Genomic DNA, 20,358 nt, shown 5'->3' on the forward strand with positions numbered 1-20,358 from the left:
CTGACGTTGCTGGAAGCCGGTGCTGGCCGTTGGCAGGAAGCTGCAGTTTCTCTCCTTGTGGGTCCCTTCAGAGAGCTGTCAGAGTGTCCTTGACATGGTGGCTGGCTTCTCCCAGCGATGGTGCTGAGAGAACTGAGGTCACTGTGAGCCCCTGTTGCCGGCAGTCTCTGGTTTACTTGTGGGGCCTGCACAGCCCTGGCTCCAAATTCAGTAGTTGGCCTGTCAGACCACCCTGCTGAATGCCTGAGTCTACTTGAGAAGAGGGAGGGATCAAGATCACAGACCAAGGGGACAATAGGGCCGTACAGGGTGTACCGTCACAGTAGCAATTGCCCACGTGACAGAAACTGGGCAGGTGACATAGCCACCAAGGTGCTCTCTCCAGGCAAGGAGGAGGTGACGACAGGATTAGTTAGGCAGATAGGTAAAGGGTGAAGTGGTCTCCTGTCCTCTTAAGATGGAGGGGCTGGTGGGAATTGTGGAGAAAGGGGAAAGCAGCTTGGCAGGTGGCATGGAGCAGGTGGGGGTGCTGGTGGTGGCTCAGCAGGTAGCATAGAGTAGGTAGGGGTGCTGGGGGTGGCTTGGCAGGTAGCAGGGAGTGGGTGGGGGTGCTGGGGGTGGCTTGGCAGGTAGCAGGGAGTGGGTGGGGGTGTTGGGGGCAGTTCTGGGAACAGCCTGTCAGTGGGATGTAGAGAATGTCTCCGGGAATAGGGACAGACCAAACGGGTGCCTGAGATACACACAGATAACTGAGATCAAAGACCCCAGGGAAGAGTGTGATGACTGGCATGTGGGGTGGGGGAAGGAGAGGAAGGTGGACACAAGTGTCTCCCAAAACCCACTGCCACCTGTTGGGAGGTAGAAGGGGCAAAGCAATGGTTGCATTAAGGGACAGAAGCAGCTGGTTGTAGTGAAACAGGGCACAAGCTGTCATGGAAAATAGTAGAGGTTTGGAGGAGAGAATGTCTAGGTCACAGACTTGAGATGCCTTCCTTCAAGGAGAGAGAGAGAGAGAAAAAGCATGGAACAGGGTGTTGATGATGATGTAGCCGTCAGACCACAGGTGCCTGGAGCCAGTTAGGGGGCCGGGGGCCAGGAGAGGCTGGGGTTTGGGGGAAGGAGCTCATGCTCTATGCAGAGGGACAGGGTGGAGGGGAACTGGAGGACAGTCTTTGCCAGGCTTGTATCTGCACTTTGTACATGAGGATGCTGTGGCTCAGGCGGGAAAGGGGCTGACCCACAGATGCACAGCCAGGAGGCGGGGGAGCCAGGATCAGAACAGTATTTCAGAGCCCGGGGCCTTTGCACGCTGCTACACTGCTTCTGTTTCTCTGTCTCAGCAGGAAAACCTGGATAGAGGGGTAGTGGCCCTCATAGCCCAGGGACTGTGTGCTGGGAAGACCTGTGGGCCATGCTTGTGGGGCTGCCAATGAACCCTGAGGCCTATGGAGTGAATGGCTGAACCGGAGGACATGGTCAATGCCCTGTGGGCCTAACCCAGAGGGGCTGGGGGGCTGTGGGACTGCCCAGCATGGGATCCTACGTCAGGATAGTCAGCCCCTGGCTGTCCAGCTTAAGGACACTGAGGGCACATCTGATGTAGGGCTCTCTTGTAAACTGCCTGGGTCCCCATCCTGGTTTAACCTTAGGCAGATTGCTTCACTTCTTGGAGCTCAGTTCCCTTCTCTGCAGAACAAGGGAGGACATCCATTCCCCCACTTCTAGTTCCTGGTCCTAGGGCAGCTGTTCTGAGGGGTGGCTCTGGGACTTTGACTGCCTGGGCTCAGATTCTGGAGCTACCACTCACCAGCTTTCCCTTGAATTTCTCTGAGCCTCCTTTCGATCCTTTGGAAAAGAGGGATGCTAATAGTATTAGCCCCATGGTTAGTGCAAGGGTCCAGTGAGTTCATGTATGTGACATGCTAGGCAGTGCTGGCCTGGGGGACATGCTTGGAACACAGTGGCAGTTGATGCCACCACTGTGGCAAGGAAAAGCTGCCCCAGGGGACCCCTGGATAGCTGAGTGGTTGAGCATCTGCCTTTGGCTCAGGTTGTGATCCTAGGGTCCTGGGATCGAGTCTTGCATTGAGGGGAGCCTGCTTCTCCCTCTGCCTGTGTCTCTGCCTCTCTCTGTGTGTCTCTCATGAGTAAATAAATAAAATATTTAAAAAATGACTTCAAGTCTCTGGAAATTGTCCTCAGGTCAACACTTAATGAAGAAAAAAAATAGATTTATTCCAGAAAACCTACTAAATCTCAGTAGGGGAGGATCCCTGGGTGGCTCGGCGGTTTAATACCTGCCTTCGGCCCAGGGTGTGATTCTGCGGTCCCAGGATCGAGTCCCACATCGGGCTCCCTGCATGGAGCCTGCTTCTCCCTCTGCCTATGTCTCTGCCTCTCTCTCTCTCTCTCTGTATGTGTGTCTCTCATGAATAAATAAATCTTTAAAAAAAAAATAACAAACCTGCCCCAGAAAGGGGGCATTTATAAAAATCTGTAGTAAGGATGTGGAGAGAGGAAGGGAGAGGCTGGTGTGCAGGTGCCAGAGTCTCTATCTGCCAGCAGAGCCAGAGGATGTGTCCAGAAGTTGGTCTGGGGCTTGTGGAGGCCAGGAATTCGCAGTGTCCCTGCAACTCCTCCTCCCTCACATCAGGACATTACCAATGACGAGACAGGGAGGTCCTTGGTGAGAGTGAATCATGGGTGTACTCGCCATGGGTCCCAGAGTGGCTGTGGGCTCATCAAGAAGCGCCTCCTTTGCTTGTTCCTTTGCAGCCCCGGATGATGCCTCGGGGGCTGAGCTGACCTCTGTAGGTCTATGGGCAGGGTGGCGGTCTCGCAGGGTTGTTCACGGCTGCCCCAGGCTTGTCCCTCCAGCTGCAACCTCCTCTGCGCAGAGAGGCCAGATGTTTAGGGACAGATCTCCTTCCAGGGCAGGGTACCTCCCTCCAGCCCCACCATTCATTCCTTCATTTATTCATTCAACAGATGCTTACCAGGCAGGCCTGTGTGTGCCAGGCACTACCCAAGGAGCTAGAGCATTGTCTGGCCATCCTGCCCTCCCTGACTCATCAGGGCACTCCGGAGAAATCTCTTCTGATCAGTGTTTTTCTCCCTCTGGCTTTATCCTCTCAGGGACCTGAGTGAGAACACAATCCAGGCCATCCCCAGAAAAGCTTTTCGTGGAGCTACAGACCTCAAAAATTTGTAAGTCCAGGTCTGGGGGGAAGGAAGAGGTTAGAAGGGTGCAGGGGCTGGAGGGCCACCCTTGCAGTGTCCTTGTGCATCTCCCGAGCCCTGTGGTCCAGGGAGCCAAACAGCTGGTATGGGCTCTGAGATGGCTGGTGCCAGCATGGTCTTCTAGAACGGTCTGGGATCAAAGGAGACAGCCTCTGGGGACTGGGCAGTAGGGAGTGTCATGAACTGGCTGCTTATGGTCCCAGGTACCTAGGTCCCAGGACCCAGGCTCATGGTCCATCTAATGGCACAGTGTCCATGCTCTTGCCCTTGAGTAGATCGGGAGAGCTGGGTTTGAATCTTCTTTTGCAGGTACATACTGTAGAAGTGGCCGCAAATTGGTTAACTTCACCGAGTTTCAAAATATTGTTCTGTAAAATGGGACCATCATATTTATCTCATAGGCTTGTTCTGAAGTTTGCATGAGACATGGAAATAAATACACTTTATCAAGTGTTATTTAAATGTAATGGTTTATCCCTACTATTCAAATTTATTCTGGTCTGGGCTTATCACCTCCCTGAGTTCTGACTGTGGCAGGGATGGCAAGTGAATGCCCGGCATGCTTGTCACTCCCTGACCCCATGTCTGTAGTAGACAACTGAGCACTGCCTTCCTTCCCAAGGGACCCAAATCATAGCTTCAGTTTATTGCCAAAGCAGCATTCCAGGTGGCCACAGCTAGTCAGTCTCGCTTGGTGCTCGGGGTGAAATCTGTGTGCCAGCTCTGGCAGCTGCTGCCTTCGGGAGAGGCTGTCTCCTTTTCCAGCTGCCACCACCCTCCTGGTGGTCTCCAAAGTGGGGCCGAGGGCACAGGTGCCTGCTCCCCCAAAGGATATGCCAAGTTAGATGGAGAACTATAATATAACTTTTATTTATATTTGTTGTTTTAACTAAATAAGAAGGAACATAAGCTTTTATTAGTATTTACTATTTGGATTAACACATATATACTGAACAAATGATTGGGGCCAGGCCTCTTTGCTTTAAACTAATGGAGTGCTTGATCACAGCGTTTGGACACCCCTGCTCTAGGCAACATGCCTTCCTGTACAGCTTTCTTTTGTTTCACAGACAGCTGGACAAGAACCAGATTAGCTGCATCGAGGAAGGAGCCTTCCGGGCTCTGCGGGGGCTGGAGGTGCTGTAAGTAGAACATGGGGAGAGGCAGCAGAAGCTGGAGAGCCGAGTAACTTGGGAGCTAGGCCCAGGAAGCTGGAATGGGGCTGGGAGCAGCACGGGAGGCGGGAGACTTGGGAGGTGATGGTGGGCCCAGGGCAGAGGCCATGCTCTCTGCTTTCCTGGACTTGCCACTCAGGATGGGGGGACACAGGCTCATGGGGTTGTACCCACAGCACATGACCCAGGCTTACCCTGCTCACGATGAAGCCCAGGCCAGGGTCTGAGTCTTCCAGGACTTTCTGACCCATGAGGCAGGAATGCCTCCCTGTCTCCCTCTGTGAAAGCCCACACTTAACTCCCAAACCAGCTCAAGCCCGCAGGCAGCCTTTCCCTCTTCTTGCTCTACTGCCCTATCCCGACTTGGATCTGTGGCAGCTGCATGATAACCACTGTCCCAGCCCAGGGGTTTCTCTGGGGGTGGCTCTGTGCCTCAGGCTCTTCAGCGGGTGTGCTCTCCAGAATCCAGCCCAGTCCTGGCTCCCTTGGAAGGTGGATCAGGGTGCGAGAGTCTGAGTGCTTCTCAGAGAGAAGCCCCGTCCCTCCTTCCAATGTCAGTTCCTACTGCACAGACGCTGAATGACTCTGGTTTCCCCCGAGCAGGACCCTGAACAACAACAACATCACCACCATCCCTGTGTCCAGCTTCAACCACATGCCCAAGCTGCGGACCTTGTGAGTCAGCCCAGGGGCAACCAGGAGCACAGTGGCCAAGTGTAGGGCGGTGCCAGGGGTGGTGGGAGGAGGCTGAAGGCTTCCATAGGCAGGAGAAAGAGCTCCTTCTTTGCATTCTCAGTGCTCATGGGGGGGGGGGGGGTGTCAGGACTCTAAGGGGGAGGGAAATGACCTAAAATGGAAGGATGTTGAGTGTCATTCGTATTTGATTTTTCCTTGGAAAACAATTTGTTTTCTTTTGTGTGTGTATAAAAATGTGATTTCGGGCAGTGGGTCTGTGTGAGCTCAGTGGGATGAATCATTTGCTGGTCATGCTCCAGCCAGCAGCTGCCCCGAATGAGCTGGGAGGGAAGTGTCCTGCTGCTGCAGGTGATTCCCAAGTTGGCCTGAGCTCTGACTGCTGGGGTGGAGTGTAGCACTGGAGGCTTGACCCACTCCCTGGTAGGGGGTTCCCACTGTTGGGCTGGGCCTGGGGGCCCAGGTAGGTGGGTTGTGAGCTGTTCTATCCCCCCGCCCCCCACAGCCGCCTGCACTCCAACCATCTGTTCTGCGACTGCCACCTGGCCTGGCTCTCACAGTGGCTGAGGCAGCGGCCAACCATCGGGCTCTTCACCCAGTGCTCAGGCCCCGCCAGCCTGCGTGGCCTCAACGTGGCTGAGGTCCAGAAGAGTGAGTTCAGCTGCTCAGGTGGGTGCAGGTCCTGCTGGGGCTCTCGACTGCCTATCACCTGCCTTCTGCCACACCCCACCCCCAGCCCCACTCCCCACATCTGGTTCCCTCCCATTACCTCCTGTGACCATGTGCTAACATCTGGCCAACCCATGACCTCCTCTCTTCACCCATCACTTTCTGCTCATCACCTACCATCCTTATCCACCACCCTCTGGACCACCCACATCTCCAGTTCTCATCCATCACCTCCTGCCTTACTCATCACCTCCTGTCCCTTCCCATCTCCTTCACCCACTCCATCCATTATTTCCTGTTCTCACCCATCGCAAAAAAAAAAAAAAATGTTCAAGAATATTCAAGACAGCTTTTTTCCATAATAGCCCAGATTGGAGACAACCCAAATGTCCACCAGCAAGAGGATGGATAAACTAATTATGATATACCCATATAATAGAATACTGCTCAGCAGTGACAAAGAACAGGCTACTGATACGCACAACAACATGGGCGAAGCTCAAGATTTTGTATTGAGTGAAAGAAGCCAGATGTAAGAGGACCTGCTGTCTGATTTCATTTATATGAAATCCACAAATAAGCAGAACAGATCTTTGGTGACAGGTCTCAGAATAGTGTTTGCCTTGGAGAATGGGCACAACGGAGGCTTCTTGACTGATAGAAAGATTCTCTGTCGGGGGAAGGTTCTGTGGTGTACCCATAGTAGCAAGTCAGCCAGCTACACGCTTAAGATGGTGCACTCGATATGTTATATTTCAATCTAAAAAATTTATATCAGCCATTAGGCTTAATCCGGGTTTTACCACCTATTAGCTGTGTGATTTTACACAAACTAATTAATATCAAGGACTCAGTGTTCTCACCTGTAAAATGGCCCCAAGAATATCACACCCATAATGGGCTGAGCAGCAGGATTAAATGAGATAACACATGTATCACATTTCCCACAGCATGTGGCACAGAGTGAGTGCTTGATAAACATAGTCCTTGTCATTCTCTGGTGACCATTAGGAGACTCAGGCTCAAAAGTGTTGAATGACATTGACTAGACCTGGAGCTTCAGAATTCAGGCTAGGATTCCCTAGTGTGTGAATCACGCTGTTCTGCAGCATGGCTAGGTTCAGATTCAGGTTCAGCAAACATCTAGCGGGCACGTGCTATGTGCTAGGTACCCACAGTTGCACGGTAGTCCCTGGTAATCTCCTCAGGTTCATCCACATTCAGAGAGACACTAGATGCCCTGTCCCCACCTGTGATGCTATATCTGGGGTAGGAGGTGCTGATATGGGACACCCCAGGTCACAGCCCACTGTTTACTCAGGCCAAGGGGAGGCGGGGCGAGTGCCTTCCTGCACCCTTTCCTCTGGCTCCTGCCCGGCCATGTGCTCCTGCAGCAACGGCATTGTGGACTGTCGCGGCAAAGGCCTCACCGCCATCCCCGCCAACCTGCCTGAGACCATGACGGAGATGTGAGTACAGCTGGGTGCTGGGACACAGGCCCTCAGCCTGGGCCAGACTCTGGTGGTCCAGTGAGGAGCTGGGCAGGCTCTACTGAGGCACCCCCCCCCCAGACCCTTCCGAGGCCGCTCAGTACAAATGGAGGAGAGACAGCTGGCCTTGACTAGTTGGAGCCCTCTACCCAAAGCTGGGTAGCTCTAGAGAGTTGGGGAGGGGGTGTCTCGTGATCTGTTTTTCCAGCCCAGCTGGTTGAGTCTGTTGAAATCGGTTTCTTAGTATCAGCTTGATTTGTGGGCCTCTTTCAGCCACAAAAATCTGGGGTAATGGGCTCAAATACAGCAGCTCCTTTCCTCTGCCTGTGCCAGCCTGTCTGCTCCAGAAGGAGGATGGGAGCAGGGGCAAAGGGCCTGGTCTGGGCATGTGAGCCCAGTATGCAATGGGCAGGACTTGGGTAACTGGACCCCGGGCTTCCTCTGTGTTCTCTCTCTGCAGACGCTTGGAGCTCAATGGGATCAAGTCCATCCCCCCAGGAGCCTTCTCTCCCTACAGAAAGCTGCGGAGGATGTGAGTGTCTCCCGTGCTTCCTGGGAGTCAGCATGGGGCAGGGGGAAGGGCCTGGAGTGGGCATGCCACAGCCACGGGGCAGGTCTTGACTCTGCCTGCCAGGTTGATGGTGGCAGTGTGACCTCCTCATAGTGTTATCGTGAGGCCTCAATGGGTGTTGAGCCCAAGTCCGGCACATGACCAGAGCTGACCTCATCCTCCCATTTCAGCCAGGGCACTCCTAGGAGCAATTGTGGATGTGAGGGGGAGGGTGTAGGGAACCTCTGGGATGTGGATCCTCAAGAACGGACCAAGGCTGGACTGCCCAGCCCGGGCATGGCCCTCAGAAATAGTGGCCAGGGGCTTTTCAGGTGGATGGGGGAAATGGCCCCTCATTTTTCTAATGTCAGAGAAATGCTTGCCCTTCCAAGGCATCTGGGAGGAGGGTCCAAGCAGGGCTCCGTGGCGGCTGGGGGATTCAGCAGTCTTCCCTCCTGCTCACCTTGTAGAGACCTGAGCAACAACCAGATTGCAGAAATTGCGCCCGATGCCTTCCAGGGCCTCCGCTCCCTGAACTCGCTGTGAGTAGCAGTGCTGAGTCTGCCAGGGTCCAGGGAGCCCCCCGCCCCTGTGCCAGGGCCCCTCAGCAGGGGGATGCTGTGCCCAGCTCCCCCTTCCTTGCTGGTGGATGCTCTGCAACTGGGAACGGGTGGAGGGAATTCAGGGCTGAGTGCCTGGAAAAGGCAGGCAGAGCTGTTGCCCTTGGCAACTCTGATGCTCTTTCTGCCACCAAGGGGGTTTTCGCAACATTCTTTGCGGCTGTCCCCTGACTTGGCCCCGCCTCCATGCTGGCCCCGCCTCCCCACTGGAGCCCAGCATTCTATGCTCCTGAACCTTCCCCAGCTCAATCATAAGCACAGCCACTCCCAGCTCCAGTCGTGACATCTGCTACACCTTGTGCCTTTCACCCAGGTGTGCTCCCAAGTTGTGGTGGGGTGGGAAGAAAGTGTTTTCCTCTGCCTTTCCCCATTTCCCTTCCCTGGAGAGTTTATTGGTGGGGGTGGGGTGGGGTGTGTGCATCAATCTACAAAATGCCATGCAGCATCAAAAGTTCATCTTGGAAATGTTACCTCATCTCTCTTTTTCCCAGAGCCCTTGCTTGCAACCCTCGCCAAGGGCTCTGTGAGGTCCCAAGCGTTTTGTCTATACAGAGTACACTCAGGGCACCCTGTGGTTGGGCAAGCCCCTCTTGGCAGGGGCCATTTGTTACTCTGAGGAGTGAGTGTTTCTGCTTATCCTTGGCAGTACTGGACGCATGCCTTGCATAGACTAGGGGCCTGGGAAGTGAAATAGGATGGAACTCCGCTGGGGAGTTCCAACGGAGGAGGATGTAGGATGTAGGAGTAACCTCCTCCAATGTAGGAGGCTGCCAGTTCAGTGCCTCTGTGTGCACCCTCTTCTCTTGGAGTGGAGTCTGATGTACTGAGAGGGGCCAATCCTGAATGGCATCCCTTAGGTTGTGCAGTGTATAACCTACACAGCTGTACCGGGCAGCCTGGTGGGGAGTCTCTACCATCAGATTCTGGAGGTGGCCTGGCAAAATGCAGGGCTCTTCATCTAAGAAGTGAATGAAACTCTTTCTAAATTGGAACATGACAATAACCCATTCATGTGGGTTCCTGTTACTCATGGATATGTGGCCAAGCCGTCTCCCACCATATTCCCATTTGTTTTTGTTTTGTTTTGTTTTTAGATTTTTATTTATTTATTCATGAGAGACACACAGAGAGAGAGGGGGGAGAGAGAGAGAGAGAGAGAATGAGGCAGAGACACAGGCAGAAGGAGCAGCAGGCTCCATGCGGGGAGTCTGATGTGGGACTGGATCCCGGGTCTCCAGGATCAGGCCCTGGGCTGAAGGTGATGCTAAACCGCCATATTCCCATTTGTGCTGATGTCATGCTAATAGCCTTCATGGACAGTGTCCACCTTGGCAGACTCTGACCTAGTCTCCCTGCTTCAGCCCCTGCCCCCTCCACTCTGCCCTCCTCACCTAATTTGCAGATTTCCAAATGCAAATCTGATCCTGTCTCTGAGGCTTCCTTGTGCTCTCTGGGTAAAATCCAAGCTATTATTCGTTTTGTCTCCTCTACTTAAGCCACACTGAGTTCACCACGGGCCAACCTGGATCCACTGCAAGGCCTTTGCTTCTGCTGTGCCTTCCTCCAGAAAGGATCTTGATTGTTTTTACACAGGCTGAATGGTTTCCAAGGTGGCTTTTGGGGGCTGCTTGCAATATTGTCCCCAAGCCCCATTGTTACGTCCCCTCTCCAGATCCCATTCCTGCCTGCATGGCTTTTTGGAACCTTTGCTTTTTTCCTGATCATACATGGAATTCTTGGTCAACGCAGAGAACTAAGGTGAAGAAACCCACTGGCCTAGGCCTACCGCCTGGGCCTCCACACAGCTAAACATTGATCTGTTTCTTTCTGGTGTTATCTGTTGCTTGATGTCAGAGCTCATTCCATGCATGCTGTCTGTTATTCGTGGTTTTTTTTCCTGTAATTCTCTGAAAATATGTTAATTATCTCGCCCATGAGATTTTCTCCTCTTTGAACAGCCTCCTTTTACATCCAGGGCCAGGTTAATTTCCCATGAGGTTCCCCAAAGGGCTCCTCTGCTTCTGTGGGTTCCGTGCATGAGGCAGAGAGTGGGTATTGGGGGGCTGCTCCTCCAGTAGTGGGGTTCACGGCTGCCTCTCGCCCATAGAGTACCTCAACACACTTTACTGCCACCTGCTGGCCACTTGTTGCAACAAACCTACACCACTGTGCTGTGCCTGTGAATGGTTTAGGGGTGGTGCCACTGTGTGGCTGCTACTTACAAAGTAATGTCCCACCCGCTTGGCTGTCTTCTTACTCTCTCTTTCTGCTGCCTTTTGTCTCCAGGGTCCTGTATGGGAACAAGATCACAGACCTCCCCCGGGGTGTGTTTGGAGGCTTGTACACCCTACAGCTCCTGTAAGGACCCATCTGCAGGTGTCCTTGGGTGGCGTCCAGGGAGGGGGCTTATATTCCTCTGGCCTCTCAGACAAGCCTTGCTAGCCTCCTTCGGGTACAGGACGCAAGGACCTAGGATGATGGCAGAGCTGGGGATGCCATGAGGGACTCTGGGGCTCTGTTGAGGCCAGGGAGGGAGGGGGGTCAGATTCAGAGCTGATCACAGGATGCCTGAGCTGAGAGGCCTGTGCTCCCAAGGAGGTCAGCATGGCAAGGGACAGAGTTGTCTCCTATAGGGGGACACCCAGACCCAGCTCAGCCTCCTTGAAGCATGAGCTTTCAGGTAGGGGTTCTCTCCCAGGATCCAAGAGCACAGAGCCCAAATGCTCCGTCTTAGATGCCTGGAAACCCAGCTTCTCCTGGAAAGGAGAAGAGATTCCAGAATGCCTTTGGGAGGTGGCCTGACCACTGTGCTCTCTGCTTCCCAAGAGCCCTGTGAGCCCCTGTAGCAGTTCCTTGAAAGGGAAAGGTGCAGGTGGAGCAAGACGGCCCCCTGCACAGAGAGGGCAGTCGGAGTTCTTGCTTCCTGTATGGAGTGGACATCCAAAGGGCTGGACTCCCTTCCCCTGCTTCTGTGCGCTTCTCCCCAAGACAATACCTGCTTGGTGCCAGGGAGGTGCCCAGGGCGTGTTGATGTGGCCAATTCTATGCCTCTCCCCTCACCACCCGGCTCTGGTCTGCCCACAGGCTCTTGAACGCCAACAAGATCAACTGTGTCCGGCCCGATGCCTTCCAGGATCTGCAGAACCTCTCACTTCTCTCCCTGTATGACAACAAGATCCAGAGCCTTGCCAAGGGCACCTTCACCTCCCTGAGGGCTATCCAAACCCTGTGAGTGCCCTCTTGCCCTCCTGTCCTCAGTCCCAGCAGGAGGACCTAGGGAGAAGTGACAGCCCCCGGGGACAGGCAGCTGTTTTGTCCTGTGCCTTTGGCCCACCAGGAGTGGCCTCATATAGAGGAAAGAGCACAGACTTTGGGTTGGAAAGTCCTGGGTTCAAATCCCAACTATACCTCTTATTGGCTGTGTGATCCTGGTCAAGTTAATTAGCTTCTCTGGGCCTCAGTTCACTCATTTGTAAAATGAGGATATGGTTTTCTTCATACGGTTGTTATGAGATAAAAGGGGATGTTTGTACAGAGCTAAGTTCATTGTAAATGCTCCTTGCATGCTTAATGGGCATTTATATTTATTTGGGGGGGCATTTATTATTAATTTTTTCATGGCCATTGTTTATCTGCTGGACAGTGCTCTCCTTCAGATAATATCTGCATGGTGGGGGGCCGCATAGGTGTGAAACAGGTCAAACAAAAGGCAAAAAGGCACAACTCCTGCTCAACAAGGACAGTAGCCACGGAGACAAAGTGGTTAAAGCCCATGAGCCCACCTACAGCCCTCTCCTGCTAATTAATTTACTTACAGCCAGGGAGAGGAAGCTGGAGCGCTACTGGGAAATCTTGCCAAGTATGTGAAATCAGAAGTTATAGGGAGACACGGGCAAGGTGGATTATCTTACACAGCCAGCGGGAAGTCCGAGAGAAAGGCATGAAGGAGATTCCCAGGTCCCACACACAGGAAAGCCTTGGGGATAGGAGTCAGGACTGAGGGTCTCATATGAGGAGCTTGTCTCCCTCCCAGGGCGAAGGAGAGTGAACACATCCAGTGGATTGCCCTTCCTGGGGGTGGCTCCTGTCTTTGTGTCCATTTACCTGGCTGGATTTCAGGGAGTGCTTCTGCCCACTAGACAGAGACCTAAGGTCTTGGTCACTGCTGGCAGGGCACAAGTGGAGGACAAACTTGGAGCAGAATGTCCAAACAGGAAGTCTTCCCACAGGCAAGGCAGGAATGGTGGGGCACTGAGAACCAAGCAGCCACTGCTGTTCACCGAGCCCTGACCCAGTGCCAGGCCCTGGCTCATTCTGTATGTTATCTTACTGAACACTTTAAGTGGCCGGGGGTAGTACAGTCTGTCATCCCAACTGCACAGATGAGAACACTGAGGCGGGAGGTCATGGTCATACAACATCTAGTAGAGCAGGGATTTGGTCTCAGGCATCTCTTCACTGTCACCAAGAAGTTAGTTAGCTTTCTCCTCAGTTGTGCTTTTTCCGTAAGAATAGACCTCATTACTTAAGGCGGGAAAGCAGAACTGGACTTTCTTTTTTTTTTTTTTTTTTCAGGTCTTTTTTTTTTTTAATTTATTTTTTATTGGTGTTCAATTTACTAACATACAGAATAACCCCCAGTGCCCGTCACCCATTCACTCCCACCCCCCGCCCTCCTCCCCTTCTACCACCCCTAAGAACTGGACTTTCATAAACAACTATATATTAACAACCAGAGTACAGCTTGGAACAAGAGTAAAAGAAGCACAGATCCAGGAATAATCAGATATTCTCAGTATAGGTTTGGATAGTTAAACCACTTGACGGAGTCGTGGATCAGGCCTGAGCAGATTGAAACTCACCGCATCCTGCTTGATTTGTCCATAGCTCCAAGATCTGCAGCCAAGTGCCTGGGCTAGGATACTGATTTTGCGGCAATTTTTCTCGCTCCAAGAGATTTTTAAAAGTTCTCTCTCTCTCTCTCTCTCTCTCTCTCTTTTTTTTTTTTTTTAAGATTTTATTTATTTATTCATGAGAGACACAGAAAGAGAGAGAGGCAGAGACACAGGCAGGGGGAGAAGCAGGCTCCATGCAGGGAGCCTGACGTGGGACTCGATTCTGGAACTCCAGAATCATGAGCTGAGCTGAAGGCAGACACTTAAGCGCTGAGCCATCCAGGTGCCCTTAAAAGTTTTTTAAAAGTAGCTTTAAAACAACAACAACAACAACAAAAGCAGCTTTAACAGTGGCTCAATGGGTGGCTCAGCTATTTAAGCATGTGCCTTTGGCTTACGTCATAATCCTGGAGTCCTGGGATCAAGCCCCATGTCAGGCTCCCTGCTCAGCAGAAAGCCTGCTTCTCCCTCTGATGCTCCCCCTGCTTGCTCCCCCTGCTCCTTGCGTCAAGTAAATAAGTAAAATCTTAAAATAAACCCAGCTTTAATGAGGTATAACTTATATACTATAAAATCTACCTCTTCTAGGTGTACGACTCAATGATTTTCAGTATATTACAGTTGTTCAACTATCACCACAATCAAGTTTTAGAACTTTTCCATCACCTTCCCCAAATCCCTTGTGTCCATTTTACAGTCAGTCCCTATTTCTGGCTGACCCTCAGGTAACCATTAATCTAATTTCTGTCTTTATAGTTTGCTTTTACTGGACATTTCATAAAAATGGAATCATCATGGGGTGCCTTGTGGTTCAGTCGGTTAGGTGTCTGACTCTTGGTTTTAGCTCAAGTCGTGATCTCTGGGTTGTGAGGTGGAGCCCTGTGTCAGGCTCTGCACTGGGTGTGAAGGCTGCTTGAGACTCTATCCTTCTGCCCTTCCCCTCCCCAACCTCACCCCTGCTCACTGTGTGCCTCTATTATTTTTTTTTAAGATTTTATTTATTTATTCATGAGAGACACACAGAGAGAGGCAGAGACATAGGCAGTGGGAGAAGCAGGCTCCCTGCTGGGGGAGCCTGATGCGGGACTGGATCCCAGGACCCCAGGATCATGATCTGAGCCGAAGGCAGATGCTCAACCACTAAGCCACCCAGGTGCCCCTGCACCCCCTCTTTAAAAAAATGGAATAATCATGGTATATCATCTTTTGTGACTGATTTCTTTCATGTTTTTGAGGTCCATTCACATTGTAGTATGTGACAGTACTTGGTTCCTTTTTATCACCAAGTAATTTCCCACTGAATGGATGGACCACATTGTGTTTATCCTTCCTGGTTGATGGACATTGGATTTCCACTTTGGGATCATTATGAATAACGCCACTGTGAATATTTGCTTTATGTGGACAAATGTTTTCATTTCTCTCGGGCGTTCTGGTCACATAGGAAATTTATGTTAACTTTTTAAGAAATTGTCAGTTTTTCAAAATGGTTGTAAATCCCATTTTATATTCCTACCAGCACGTGTTAGCAAGGTTCCAGTTTCTCTACATCCTTGCCAGTACTTATATCACTTGTCTTTTTGATTATAGCCACTCTAGGGGGTGTGAAGTGGCATCTCATTGTGGGTTTATTTTTTTAAAGAATTTATTTATTAGAGACACAGAGAGAGACATAGGCAGAGAGACGACCAGGCTTCCTGTGGGACTTGATCCCAGAACCCTGGGATCACGACCTGAGCCAAAAGCAGACGCTCAACCACTGAGCCACCCAAGCGCCCCTCATTGTGGGTTTAACTTGACTAATGATGCTGAGCATCTGCCCCCAAAGATTTCTAGTTGTGACTTCTTAATGCATATTCCAAGAAGGACAGTGAGAATACAGTCTTCCCTTCTGCCTTCTACTATCACAAATGTCCATGGAGGGAGTGGCATGGCCACACATGCAGCTCATTTCTGGGTGTGCCTTTCACATATTTTTCCCAAGCAGATATTTTTTTCCTTCTTCCTGAGCATTTCCCTTCTCAGCTCTCTGCTCTTTGCAATTATTAAAAATTCCAATTTGTGTCAAATACTTAAGCCACTTGTCTCTGTGGCGGTTCACGTTTTTTTTTTTTTTAATAAATTGGCATTGACACAAATAACCTGTTCTTAAAAAGGATATATCCTATCCCACACCCATTGAACATTAAATACATGCCTGAATAATATACTTGAATTGATTTTGAGCAGAATTTTCTACCAAGATTGTGATAAAAGGAAGCAATTAGTTCAGGCAGAGGCCAGGCAGTGAGACATAGGCAGATGTGGCTGGGTGGCTGGGCGGATCCCAGAGCAAGCCCCAAATCCTAATGTATTTTCAACCATCAATGGACTCTGTCTGCCATGGAGTGTCAGCAAACACATCTTCTCTGTGCAAATTGACAGTTTAAAAAGGGAGACAAATGTCCAACCAGATGCAGAAGGGGTGGGAGGGGCCTGGCCCATTGAATGATCCTGACAGGAGCCAGGACTGAGACAGGAAAGTGAGTGTGCTGCCCAGGGAGGCAGGGACATCTGGGCAGAGAAATCTCCAACTAAGTATCCCAAACAGGAACCAGAGCCTAGGAGGTGACAAATAGGAGAGAGGGTGGCTAAGGTCAGAGCTGAGCTGGGTGCAGACCCTGGCAGGGCTCATGCCTCTGCTTGCACAGCCCTGGAGCCCCGTCAGGGCACTGGGCTGAGGCCAATAAGTAGATGGCCGGAACTGATGGCATTATATGAAGTGGCCATCGGTGGCGCGTCCTCTGAGCTAGCCCTTGCTGTGTCTTCCTGTACTTCCACGCAGAAGCATTGACTTTCAGGTACAGGTGCTAGAGAATTCTTTCCCGGCTGTCTCAGTTTGGAAAGCAGGGCACGTCCGATGCTGTGATGACCAAGACACAGGCTGGCAAGCTGGCTGCTGGAGTGGTTCGGATGCGGCTGGCCTGAGCCTGTTGGGGTGGGGAGGGCCCACGAAGGGCAAAGCCACCCGGGTGGTTGCTTATAGAGGTTCCTACAACGTAAAGACTGCTAACTCTGGGAAACGAACTAGGGGTGGTAGAAGGGGAGGAGGGCGGGGGGTGGGAGTGAATGGGTGACGGGCACTGGGTGTTATTCTGTATGTTAGTAAATTGAACACCAATAAAAAAAAAATAAATAAATAAACTCAACAATAAAAAGAAAACAAATGTTTTCTGATTGAAAAACTTCACAATAAACCAAGTTAAACAATAAAAAAAAAAAAAAAAAAGACTCCTAACTCTGGGAAACTCACTAGGGGTGGTGGAAGGGGAGGAGGGCAGGGGTGGGGGTGAGTGGGTGAAGGGCACTGGGGGGGGCACTTGACGGGATGAGCACTGGGTGTTATTCTGTATGTTGGTAAATTGAACACCAATAAAAATTAATTTATTAAAAAAAAAAAAATAGAGGTTCCTACAGTCAGCATTACCTGTCAGCTGTCCCCTCCCCATATTTATCCTGCTGGTCACAAGGGCCGCCTGGCAAGAGGATATGAATGGTCTCCCAATAACTAGCTTTCAGCCATGTTTTCTGAATTCCCCTTGTGTCAAAAGACGAAGTAAAATGGGCAGGGGGAGGCAGCCCTCACGGCCTGGGGTGGGAATGGAGATTCCTGTAAGTGAGGGGCTGCAGCAGGCACGTTGAGACACGCTCAGCCCGGCTGCAGGAGCAGCCTTGCCGCCTCTGGCCCAGACACCTTCCTGACAAAGGCTATGGAGAGCAGCTGCTGTTGCCCGAGGCCACAGGGAGAGGCCAGCCCACGACAGGCCTGGGTCCTAGTACCTATTCTGTCCCCTCACCCATGGAAGGCTGGGGTGGTCTGGCTGGTCTCCAGCTCACTCTTGCCTCCACTCATGTTTGTGAAATGTCCCAGGGTGCAGTGTGAAGGGTATGGGTACAGGTGAGTAGATGGACAGGGGACAGAGTGAGGCTTGAAGGAGAGTGGAGCAGGGCCAGCTGGAAGCTCCAGAGCCTGAAGAGAGCCTTCCCTGCTGAGATGTGCTGGCAAGACTTCTCCGTCGGTAGGTGTACCGAGGCGGCAGACCAGCCACCAGCGAGCAGCAAGGCCTCATCCAGGCAGAGGTCAGCACAGGTTTGCAACCCTGTCTCTGATCCCCACTCTGCCCCCTCCGGACAGGCATCTGGCCCAGAACCCTTTCATCTGTGACTGTAACCTCAAGTGGCTGGCGGACTTCCTGCGCACCAACCCCATCGAGACGAGCGGGGCCCGCTGTGCCAGCCCTCGACGCCTTGCCAACAAGCGCATCGGGCAGATCAAGAGCAAGAAGTTCCGGTGCTCAGGTAGCTGCACACTTGGCCACCTGTCTGTCTGTCCGCCTGCCTGCCTGTCTTCAGTCAGCCCAGGGACCAATGATGTTTCTGGATGGCTCCAACAGCGTGTCCTAAACCACTCTAGACCCTCACCAGAGGGTGTAGTTCCCAAACTGTAGACTTGGGTCTGAATGGTTGGCCAGCCCCAGCCCTCATTGTACTGAGGCTTAGGGAAGAGTAGGGCTGGCTGATGGTCCTTGCAGGAGGCCTGCCCAGACAAGGACCCGGGTTCCTCTACTGCCAGATCAGTGCGCTTTCATGCCACTGCTTTTCAGACTCGAGAAGCCTGGGAACTCTCCCCAGTGAGAAAGCTGCCTCCTCCAGGCTCCCAGGCAGCAGAAACTGGCTGGGAACAGTGTGAGTCAGCTTCTGAGCCTGGATCCGGGTCAGGGACCTGATGCCTCTCTGCTCCATCTCCATCTTGGGCCATTACACATGTTTTTGGTGCTCCCTGAGAGGTTCAATTGGGGGTGCTCCTGCCCCCAGCATCAGCCTGGCCAAGGAACATCTCCATAGCAGGCCTTCTCCACCTGGGGGCTGGGCACGTGGGCTCTGGGGCCCAAATTTGGGGCCCCAGTATTGTTTCTGGGATGCCTTCATCTGCGCAGTGGGGTTGGGGCCTGGGCTCTTCCTGCAAGTCCTAGAGGATTCTAGCTTCATGGTGTTTCTGCTTCTCTTCCCAGCCAAAGAGCAGTACTTCATTCCAGGTAGGAGAGCAGGGGGTGGACTGAGGGCAGCCTGGGTTGGGCGGTGGCAGTGGGTGGGCAGGGGCAGCAGGCTGAGGGGAGCCGGGGAGGCCCTGCCCTGGGCCCCTCAGCCTCCCGCCCCTGCCCTGTCAATGCAGGCACAGAGGACTACCAGCTGAACAGCGAGTGCAACAGCGACGCAGTCTGTCCCCACAAGTGCCGCTGTGAGGCCAGCCTGGCCGAGTGCTCCAGCCTGAAGCTCACCAAGATCCCAGAGCGCATCCCCCAGTCCACGGCTGAGCTGTGAGGGCCCCCAGCCCCTCCGTGTCCCTCACTCGCCCCCAGCCCCACCAGCCCTCCCAGATCCACTCTGGGTTTCCTTCTGGTCCAGCTCTGTTTGGGACCACTGGAGACCCCAACCTTCCTTTGAAATAGGATCAGTTTGCCTTGCCAGATAAATTATTCTGGGAGCCCCTTTGAGTCCCAAATATTCTCAATTTGGAAGATACTCTAACATCTGTCATTTATGAATGTGTAAATGCTCTTCATTGCCTCTTACAGACGATTAAACAACAATGAGATTTCCATCCTGGAGGCCACTGGGATATTTAAAAAACTCACTCATCTGAAGAAGATGTGAGTTACCCATTGGCGGGGAGGTTGTAGTCAGGACTGTAGCTGGGGAGGAAGAAGGAAGATACTGGGTGTGGGGGAGCTCCCAGGGGGAGGCAGGGCTCCCGTGCAGGGGGGCAGGGGGCAAGGGGCAGGAAAGTGAGGGAGGCTCCTCAGCTCTATAATTCTTCTGCCGCCCCCCATCCAGCAATCTGAGCAACAACAAGGTGTCGGAAATCGAAGATGGGGCCTTCGAGGGCGCCGCCTCTGTGAGCGAGCTGCACCTGACGGCCAACCAGCTGGAGTCCATCCGGAGCGGCATGTTCCGGGGCCTGGACGGCTTGAGGACCCTGTGAGTGTGCGGGCCGTGCCCGGTGATCAGGCTGCAGGAGCACCCACGTATGTTTAGTTCCGGAGTGGCCCGCAGGGCTGCAGGCAGGAGGGCTGGATGGCCCCCAGGCAGGGATATTGCCGAGGTGACTCAGCCGGTGCAGACTGGGGAGCAGGGACGCCCGTTGTCTCTGGGATTCTAGGATCCCGTGGCCCGGAGCCCAGCCAGAGCTCACCGGTCATCTGACCTCCGCGGCTGCTGCAGGGAGCCCCCTCTCCCCACCCAGGCAGCGCTAGCTCTTCAGGTGACACGCGGACCTGGAGAGGGGACAGTAGCAGTGCTGTCCAGTCGGACTTCCTAAAGGACAGAAGTGTCCCACGTCTGCACTGTCTAGTCAGTAGCCACACGTGCCTATGGAGTTCTTGACATGTGGCCAGCGCTACTGAGGCACAAAATTTTGAATTTCATTTCATTTGAATTAATTTGAATCTAAACAGCTACGCATGGCTAACGGCTACCATGTGCGGCAGCACAGCTCCAGATGCCACCTGGCTGGGTTTAAGTCCCAGCCCTGCTGTAGGGCTCTGGATCTGTTTTCTGAGCACATATCATGGGATTTGTGTAAAGGAAATGAATATGAAGGGGTTCCCTGTGGGTTTTTGTGTTTTGTTTGTTTGTTTTACAAAAAGGAGATTGTCTTTGTGCTGTGTTTTGCCAGTTGCGTTTTGCACATGTGAATCTAGTGTGGCTGTTTTCCTGGGCTGTTCATGTAGGGCTGCCTCATTCTATATACTTGCCAGGTGGGCTCTTCAGCCAGGCGCTTGGGTTCCCTCTGAGGAAGGCTTGGAGGGGGCCAGAGGAGAGGGACAGGGCAGATGCTGCGGCAGGGCCAGCAAGCACACACGAGTGACAGCACAGGCATGGGAGAAGAAATGCCATAACTCTGCCACCACACACAAATGACCGCTGTTCATTGTTGATATCAGCACTTTCCAGTCTTGTGCATCCACATGCATACTCATGCACATG

At 52.5% G+C, this 20,358-nt stretch overlaps 1 protein-coding gene across 2 annotated transcripts in view; it reads left to right on the top strand.

Moving 5' to 3' along the window:
* SLIT1 (slit guidance ligand 1) overlaps positions 1-20,358 on the top strand; it is a 170,459-nt gene that overhangs the window by 109,523 nt on the left and 40,578 nt on the right. For both annotated transcript variants that reach the window (XM_072805858.1, XM_072805859.1), the window contains exons 5-18: positions 3,136-3,207; positions 4,311-4,382; positions 5,019-5,090; positions 5,614-5,777; positions 7,099-7,246; positions 7,728-7,799; positions 8,288-8,359; positions 10,724-10,795; positions 11,522-11,665; positions 17,507-17,670; positions 18,384-18,407; positions 18,545-18,689; positions 18,948-19,022; positions 19,207-19,350. In XM_072805858.1, coding sequence (XP_072661959.1) covers positions 3,136-3,207; positions 4,311-4,382; positions 5,019-5,090; positions 5,614-5,777; positions 7,099-7,246; positions 7,728-7,799; positions 8,288-8,359; positions 10,724-10,795; positions 11,522-11,665; positions 17,507-17,670; positions 18,384-18,407; positions 18,545-18,689; positions 18,948-19,022; positions 19,207-19,350 — 1,440 coding nt within the window. The remainder of the gene's footprint in view (positions 1-3,135; positions 3,208-4,310; positions 4,383-5,018; positions 5,091-5,613; positions 5,778-7,098; positions 7,247-7,727; positions 7,800-8,287; positions 8,360-10,723; positions 10,796-11,521; positions 11,666-17,506; positions 17,671-18,383; positions 18,408-18,544; positions 18,690-18,947; positions 19,023-19,206; positions 19,351-20,358) is intronic.

The sequence above is a fragment of the Canis lupus genome, chromosome 29, assembly GCF_048164855.1.
Source record: "Canis lupus baileyi chromosome 29, mCanLup2.hap1, whole genome shotgun sequence".
Taxonomy (NCBI): domain Eukaryota; kingdom Metazoa; phylum Chordata; class Mammalia; order Carnivora; family Canidae; genus Canis; species Canis lupus.